The sequence below is a fragment of the Candida tropicalis genome, assembly GCF_000006335.3.
Source record: "Candida tropicalis MYA-3404 genomic scaffold supercont3.13, whole genome shotgun sequence".
NCBI classification, from domain to species: domain Eukaryota; kingdom Fungi; phylum Ascomycota; class Pichiomycetes; order Serinales; family Debaryomycetaceae; genus Candida; species Candida tropicalis.
In genome coordinates this window covers 14,302-22,644 of record NW_003020042.1, presented here as the reverse complement: position 1 = coordinate 22,644, position 8,343 = coordinate 14,302, and the positions used below count along the sequence as shown (strand labels likewise).

The 8,343-nt window shown below is 34.0% G+C and overlaps 6 protein-coding genes across 6 annotated transcripts; 2 read left to right on the top strand and 4 right to left on the bottom strand. All coding sequences in view use genetic code 12, as the record gives it.

Annotated features, from left to right (window-relative positions):
* HIS7 (imidazoleglycerol-phosphate synthase) lies at nucleotides 1-837 on the bottom strand (the record flags this gene model as incomplete). The annotated part of the gene is made up of 1 exon (XM_002546710.1): nucleotides 1-837. A coding segment is annotated over one exon (837 nt), but the record flags the coding sequence as incomplete, so codon positions are not given.
* A 798-nt stretch (nucleotides 838-1,635) lies between these two features.
* CTRG_06233 (uncharacterized protein) lies at nucleotides 1,636-3,744 on the bottom strand (the record flags this gene model as incomplete). Its single annotated transcript, XM_002546709.1, has 1 exon — nucleotides 1,636-3,744. One exon carries the CDS (start codon nucleotides 3,742-3,744, stop codon nucleotides 1,636-1,638), a length of 2,109 nt encoding a protein of 702 aa, XP_002546755.1.
* Nucleotides 3,745-5,133: 1,389 nt separating this feature from the next.
* On the top strand, nucleotides 5,134-5,667 carry CTRG_06232 (uncharacterized protein; the record flags this gene model as incomplete). The annotated part of the gene is made up of 1 exon (XM_002546708.1): nucleotides 5,134-5,667. One exon carries the CDS (start codon nucleotides 5,134-5,136, stop codon nucleotides 5,665-5,667), a length of 534 nt encoding a protein of 177 aa, XP_002546754.1.
* A 585-nt stretch (nucleotides 5,668-6,252) lies between these two features.
* On the top strand, nucleotides 6,253-6,855 carry CTRG_06231 (uncharacterized protein; the record flags this gene model as incomplete). Its single annotated transcript, XM_002546707.1, has 1 exon — nucleotides 6,253-6,855. One exon carries the CDS (start codon nucleotides 6,253-6,255, stop codon nucleotides 6,853-6,855), a length of 603 nt encoding a protein of 200 aa, XP_002546753.1.
* A 15-nt stretch (nucleotides 6,856-6,870) lies between these two features.
* Nucleotides 6,871-7,536, bottom strand: YAF9 (Yaf9p; the record flags this gene model as incomplete). Its single annotated transcript, XM_002546706.1, has 1 exon — nucleotides 6,871-7,536. The coding sequence occupies one exon, from the start codon at nucleotides 7,534-7,536 to the stop codon at nucleotides 6,871-6,873; it is 666 nt and encodes a 221-aa protein (XP_002546752.1).
* Nucleotides 7,537-7,785: 249 nt separating this feature from the next.
* Nucleotides 7,786-8,325, bottom strand: CTRG_06229 (uncharacterized protein; the record flags this gene model as incomplete). Its single annotated transcript, XM_002546705.1, has 1 exon — nucleotides 7,786-8,325. The coding sequence occupies one exon, from the start codon at nucleotides 8,323-8,325 to the stop codon at nucleotides 7,786-7,788; it is 540 nt and encodes a 179-aa protein (XP_002546751.1).
* Nucleotides 8,326-8,343: the final 18 nt, after the last annotated feature.

Genomic DNA, 8,343 nt, shown 5'->3' with positions numbered 1-8,343 from the left:
TCTAGTAACAACCAAATCTCCATCATCATTAGTTCTAACATCTAAACATGCAATAATTCTACGAGTTAATCCACTTAAAGTAGTTTCAACATCAGATTTTTGAGTTTGAATATCAGTAGAATGAACATTTGGTAATTTTTCACCATTTAAGAAATTTTTAATAATTTTCAAACCTGCAAGTCCCGATTTTTCAGGATGAAATTGAGTTGCAAATAAATTACCTTTAGCAATAGAAGCTAAAAATTTTTCAGATCCATATCTGGCAATGGCAAAATCCCAACCACTTTTAGTTAATTTTTCAATAAGTTCATCATTTAAAATAGCAGCATAAGAATGAACAAAATAATACTTATTAATTGTGTTTAATCCATATAATGATTTTGTTTTATCTAAAGATTTCCCATCAACAATAATATCTAATACACTATTCCAACCAATATGTGGTACTGATTTTTTCAAACCATTATAACTTGGATCATTTACATTGAATTTAGATAAACTCAAATCAACCAAACCTAAACCTGGTTCATTTGGACTTTCTTCAGAATCATTCAAAAATGCTTGTAAACCAACACAAATCCCCATTAATGATCTACCATCATTGATATATTTAGTAATATGAGATGTTAATTTACGAGCATGGATTTCTTTAACGAAATGTCCATAATTTCCAACCCCTGGGAATAATAATTTTTCAATTTCTGAATCATATTGTTTGAATTCTTCTTCATTGTGAATGAATTTAATACTATAATCTGGATCAATTCTTTTGATTGCATTAGAAAGTGATTGCAAATTACCACTTTCAACATCTATAATATGAACTAACTTGGTCATTGTGTCCAGATAATATCTTCTTGTTATTATTGTTTGAATTAAAGAAAGAAAAACCTGAATGAAAAATTTCTGTATCAATTAAATGGAGTCAATTTTTTTTTCTGTCTACCACTCAGCTCATTAGCCGCCATCTTCGCGTTATGACTCAGACTTCTAACAGCATCACCTCTACTATAATCCTTCTTCAACTTACAATCAAGGAAACAGAAGTAGTTTAATCTAAACTATCTCTATATTTGTATACTATACTACCATAAACTAAATCTCTATGTAGGTTTGACGGCTCGAATATGAATTGAAAAGTGTATACTATCGAGCAACTCGGATTTGAATGTTTCACCCACTTCAGTGAAACTATCACAATACTCATCAAACCTGCCAACAACTTCAAATAATCTCATACCAACAAATTTGATTGTAAAACCATTAACGTCCAGCGCAGAACTTAACAAGGAAATATTAAACTGCACATTACCTTTACCGAAAATAACATTCAATTCTTTCAATATTGTTTCTGTAAATCTAGGAATAGTATCAAAAAATTTCAATACTCCGAAATCCTCATTCTCAAGAGTTTCAGGAAATTCACCATTTTTAAATCTCTTGAAAAATTCATGAATATTTTTAGCTCCATATTGTAAACAATCTATAATTAAGGTCCCGCCTGGTTTAAGAATACGATAGAACTCCGACAATAAAGTTTTGTATGTTTTAACAGTTGATTGTATTGCTAAATCTGGTGAAAGCACGGCGTCGAAAGACTCGTTTGGGAAAGTCGCCAATGAAGAATTATAGTATTCAAAATTCATTGGGTTTGAATGAAAAATTTGTTGCAGGATCAGGCATTTCATGACGATTAATCTTTGCATATTTTGGAGATTGATTATCAATGGAGCGGTGAAGCTTGACTAATTTATCCATACTTGTTTTCTCAAACTCACCATATGATTTAAATGCGAGCTTTTTCATATAAGTATCAAACAATTCTTGATCAGATTCGGTAAAATCCAATTTCGGAGTAGCCAATTCCACATTACGATACTGATCCAAGTTTTCAATCAAATTTCTATCTTCCGTATAGACATGAGTTTCAATCACTCTTAAAAATGGCATACTCAAAGACATGTACCATGCATATTGTATCAGATTGGATGAATTGAAAAGCAACACCTTGACATTGTCCAGATTTTTGGATCTGACATTTGTTTCATATCGGTAGAATAATTTTTTCAAGATTCTCTTATCAATCAAATGATTATTGTGATATTTGGTCGTGATATCCAATCTGTACTTTTCTAACAACAAATATTCATAGGCTACTTTGGTGATAGCTTCAATCAATAATTTGATACGGTATTGGACAATATCAGCACTATTGGAATCTGGGGACTGTTCTTTCTTCAATAGATACATCGCGTTTGCTGTTTGACTAAACACTTCCTTGAATTTGTAGATTTTCTTTTCGATATCGTTTAATTCAGCGACATTGACATTATCGGGTAATGCTGCCACATATCGTACAAAGTTAATAAAGTTGCATTGAACCAATTCTTCATGATTACGCCATGCCTGATTGTTTGAACGAATTTTTATCAATTCTCGTAGAACGCTTCTCATTGGACCATACAAATGGTAGGCAAGAACACTATCTGCCATCATGAGCCCATATGAGGAACCAAACGAAAGTTTGTTACCTTGACTAAGAAACTCTTTGGCATTTTTCTGTTTGGAAATAAATTTCATAAGCAAATGAAATCTAATACTGGAAATACTGATAGCATCAGCACTTTCACATTCATTCAACAAATCCAAGAAACTGTTATAACGGAAAACTTGGTAATTCGGTGCAACAAAGTTCCGTTCAAGAGCGTCTCGGTTGTTGTACACGGTTAAATCTATATTTGCTTTGAATGGAGGGAGTGTTTTCATTGGCGGCGGTGGTGTTGGAGTAGGTGTGCGGAAATTGATACCTCCTGTGTGTTGTTGAGTTGATGGTGCAGAAACTGGTCCCGGCGAACTTGTATTACTAGGGTATTCCGGGAAATACCCTTCTTGTTTACCTGATGATCCTGGGGATCCTGATGTACCGGGCAGGGATGCTAGACTTCCTCTTCTTTTACTTGAACTTCCAAGAAATGATAATTTTCTAAATGAAAGACTATCCTTCGTTGAGTGAGTCCCGGAATTCTGTGACGTTTGACTTAACCCAGAAGAAATCGACGCATTTCTCTGAAACACTTGATTTTGAATGTGATGACCAGATGGAACCGAGCCACTTGATATCACTGAACCAGATCTCCGTCTGTTAACTGGGGATGATTTTGAAAATGCCGTAGCGGTAGGAGTAGCGACACTTCTATTCAGACCGCCTGTCTTTAGTGCTTCTCCATACCTAGATGCAATGATAGTGGCCTGCTCGTTTATCTCTTGGCTCCTCTCCCGTGGGACGTGTTGTTCAACAGGATCAACTTGAGCTGATTCTTCAAAATCTGGTTGTCTAGTATACTCTTGTTTAAAAACGGGAGAATCAGATGACTTTTTAGACAAATTCGGAGAACTGAAAGATTCTTGTTGATTTTGTGGGGAGGATGTTTGTTGTTCGACAGGTTGAGTTTCTTTTAATTGAGTTAAAGGTTTAAAGTTGGAGCTTGATCTAGAGGTTCCAGGGTGAGTTGAGTGCTTGCTAAGGGTTGAGGTGGTGGAAATGATTGATTTATTATCATCATTATCTGGCAATTCACCAATAGTGTCATGACTATGCTTCGAACCTGTCGAACTTCTTGTGCTTTCACTTCCACTACTTCCATGTTTCTTCTTTCTTTTGGCACGTCTTTCTTTTTCCTTTTGTTGTTTCTCTAGCTTCTGTTGTGTCTGATAGGATACAGAAGGTACCACGAAATAACTCATGATGACACAATATTATCTAATCTAACTGGATTGAATGAATAAGAACGTTTGTATATAATTAATAATTTGTATAGCTGTGGGTCCAGACTATCTAGATTTATTTTCCCTAGAATATTTTTTTTTTTTTGTTTGATTGATTGATTATTTTGTCTAATTATTTCCAGGTGAAATTATCTGCAGATTGCCTGTGAAAGTGGGGTGTTGAAACGGGAATAGTTTTAAAGTGTATGAATATCTATTCGTAGATTATATGTATCTAGTAGATTGTACTACGATGTCTAATATTGATTAATGTAGTTCGATTGGGTATTTACGTATAGATGAGTTTAAGAAAAGAAGAAGAGATAATTTATTTCCATTTCGGTGATTTATGTAACCATCAAATAACCGAAACCAAATAAAAAATAAAAAAAAAAATTATCAAATTGTACTGCGAGACACAATTTTTTTGTGCAATCAACACTGTAGAAAAAAAAAATCAATACGACAATGAAGTTCGGCACTGAAACTACTTGTGACTGTACCAAGAGATGCCCAAATAATTCCGACAACGTAAATACGCATCAACATCTGTATTTGTCATCCTCTTTTTATTTTCTTGTTAAATTTCACACCGCCAGTACTGATGTCATAAACCTTGGCGTAAGTACAGTAGATTCATAAAGATAAGGTCATCTTATAATAATTACTGCCACGTGACTGATATTGCAAAATCTTGATATTATTTTTGCACCAATCAGAAAATGACTTGAAACATTCATCGTAACCCCAGTGGATACCACCAGTGGGGAGATGTGAGCTGCTAGATCCTTTTTTTGTTCTAAAAAAACAATTTCATTTTATAGTATTGTATTGTACACCGCCATGCAGCTGAACGAAGTTGTATGCATGTCGCTGTAGAGTCAGTCCAAGTTTTTGTGTGTAGCGCACGGCAACAGGGAGACAATTTTCTTTTCTTGAAATAATAGAACAAAAGGGAATATCTACGGGGGAACATTTACTGCAATTGTCAAATATTTCAATTATCAGTATTCGAATGATGGTTACCAATGACCCCTCGAGGAGTCAATCAGAAAATCACCCGTAAATGGTTGATGTAATAAAAGCGGTGGAGAGATCCCATGACCTCATCATCAGATTGTATCATCAAATGAAAAACAATTATTTTCTTGTTCATTGTTTCAACAGTTATAATATCAAATCAGATGTGAACTGCATGTATACTCCCATATTTTATTCTTCATAGCAAATGTATTAAGCATAGTTATTCCATATTGTTCTCAATATGCTGGATTCAAAGTGGGATGAAATTCCTTGCTATTTATCACCCTCCCCTTCTTCGTCGATAGAAGGAGCATATATTAACATGTACTTCCGTCTTGAAATTTCATGTATTTCATTTCCCATAGTAAATTTATTCAGTACATCAAACAAATACAAATGATAGTCGATATTCAAAAAAGAGCTTGGGTGCATTCAAGATGGTGGTTATTCTGGTTGTGTGCTTGGATTCCAATTATTCTCTTAATTGTATTGATGGCTGTGTTGCTTAGCCGCAGACGTAAGCGCAACCAGCATCCCCCAGAAGAATACAGATACAATAATTATAATGAACATTATACTCCACCACCACAATCATATGGTCAAACACCACCGCCACAACAACCATACATGCAGCAACAACCATACGGTCAACAACCATACGGCCAACAACCATACGGCCAACAGCCTTACGGCCAACAACCTTACGGTCAATCACCACCACCTCCACCTCCACCTCCACCACAAGGTCAGCAACCTGGATATGGGTCAATTAATAACGATCAAAAAAATGTTCAAGAGGAAGGTACATATACTAATCCTAATAAAGAGACTATATATGCTGAACCAGAAAGTCCACCACTTGCTCATACAAAAGAATAGTTTTGGACAGTTGTTGTGATATGGTTTTTGCTAGTCGGTTGACTTTATATATGGATATACTAATCTATAAATCATATACGTTTTCTTGATTTTAAGCTTTATGATAAAGAGAAATGGGAGCCTCTTTTCCGTAAATCTCTCTCATATGAACTACATCGTTAGTATTCACTTTAAAACGAACAGTTGACTTATGTCTTATTTCAGAAATTAGGCTATGAGAATTTAAAGTAACTCTCAGAAATGGTCTAATAATGACGTGCAACTCCTTGTTTAAACTCAGACGCGCGAAGCGTGTTTTTACAGTGTGTTAAATTTTTCAGTCTTCCCATTTCTCCTCTTTCTCCTCTGAACCATTGTCAGATTGCTTCTTAGCAAACGTTCCTCCCCCCTTGTTGTTTAATATCAGTTTAATATCAGTTTGGATATATTTTTTTATTGTGGAGTAGAATTTCTCGAGTAAGTACATTTACTGTGTTAAATATTTCCCCTTGTACAACTCATAATCGTTAAGCAAATTTTCTAAATATCCACAATTTATCTTCAAACCAAAAGAACATTTATCTAAACCAATAGACAACTACCCATATGAAACGAGCTAATACAGACAATCAACCAATATGTTATATTCCTTCAACTACATCGATTAATCTTCCATCCTCAACTCCATCATCATGTGTACCCCAGATGCTGTTGAAGAGACTAAAGCCACACTTTCCAACCAAACCACCTACAAATTTCATACCCTCTAATCAAGCAGAAATCATTTCTCGAGACATATTGCAAACACTCGATATTATAAGTCCCATGAATAATGACGAAAGTTATTTCAAGTATATTTTCTTTTTAGGAGCCCAGGGTAAAGAGTTTATTGCATCAATTCAAGAACAATTCCCGTTTAATATCCCTGTTTTATTTATAACTTCCAATAGTTTCGGTTGCACTAATCCACAATGTCAAGAATTAATGACTTATTTTGGAATCAAGGATCCATTGGGTGGTGGTATGTATCCACTAGATTATCTTCTTATAGTCCATGACGACAAAATTCACTGTAAAGTTCCTATTAATTTTACCGGTTCCAATAATAGAGGCAACAATTTACATGGTGGAATACCTGGTCATTTAAAATTCAGCGTTGGATTAAATGAACTACCTTCATTGATTGAAGAGTATATAAAGTATAAATAGAAATATACACACACATCACTGTAATAATGCAAGTTTTTCTTGTTCAAGGATCTTATACTGATTTCGTTGGTTTTCAATCTCTTCTTTGACTTTTTCTATATATACTTCCAATCGATTCAATTCATCAATTTCATCTGGTCGAATAAATTCTTGATCTCGTTTATTTGGATTCAGTAATTTGTAAGGAATCAAATTAACTGGTTTTGATGTTAATATTTCAAATGTTTTTTCAGTTGGCTCATTAAAAACCAATTCATCATAAAGTACTGAATGCACTTCTCCATTTTCTTTAACTTGTTGAGGATTATATGGATGTAATTTTAAAGCATGAAAAATTTGAAAATTTTTCTCATTAATACCTAATTCAACACCAGGATGGAAATGTAGTTTAATAATTATTTCAAATTCACCCCACCCTGTTTCAGTAACTTGATAAGGTGGTGATTCAAGTGTTCGAACAGGATTATCATACGTTTCATGTAATTTAAATGTAACTTTCTTAATCAATGGTGTTAAATCAATATCTCCTAAAACAGGTTTGAAAAACACTGTCCATTCGTGAGTATGTTCTGCCGGTGTTGTTGGCTTTCTCCTTTCAGGTGCAAGTTTCACAGCATGATTACCATATAAAATAGGTACAGATACAGACACAAATTTGATTCTTCTTGAATGTGCACTCATTGTAGGAGGGGAGGAGATAATAGTTTGATGAATTAAAGTTGCATAGATATTAGAGGGTTTATTCTTTTTTTCTTTGAAGAAGAAGAATTTGTTTTGATTTTTGTTTTTTAGATACGCACTATATATACGTGATATGGTGCACGTGTTTGCATGCACGAGGAATATTCTACAATCAAGAAAATAATGATTGTTATAATGTTAAAATATAATAAAAAAAACTACCAAATTCAAACACGACAGTATATTTTTCTAATTTTCTTTTTCAAATTTCTTCTTCTCTTCGTCTCTTTGTTTCTTGTGAGCCAACCATTTCATAGCAAATGGTAAAGCTGCATTACTAACAATGATCCATGCAATCAATATACCAACGTTTCTTCCAACATGTGCTTTCCGTGCATTAAAATAAGCAACTTGTAAAAGATCATAGAAATTTTTCAACGGAATTGCATAACCATAACGGTAGAATTTAGGACAAAGGACAATTGGTGAGACTGTTGGTGACAAATTTGTGACAACCATGTAAACAAGGACAAAACCAATAAATGGAGGGGTTGTAGCAAAACAAATCTGCACCAAAACTTCAATAATACTTCCAACCGATGACATAAGTAAAAATGAAAAACACCACAATACTAAGAATCCTGAATGGCCAAAAGTAACGTTAAATGGAAGCTGAAACGAAGTATTCAAAATGATGTATCCAAAAGAAATGAAAACATATGATATCTGTGTTGTAATCATTTTGAATATAACAAATGATGCACCGGTGACTTTCGAAGCTAAGTACATATTGATCTCTAAGCAGAA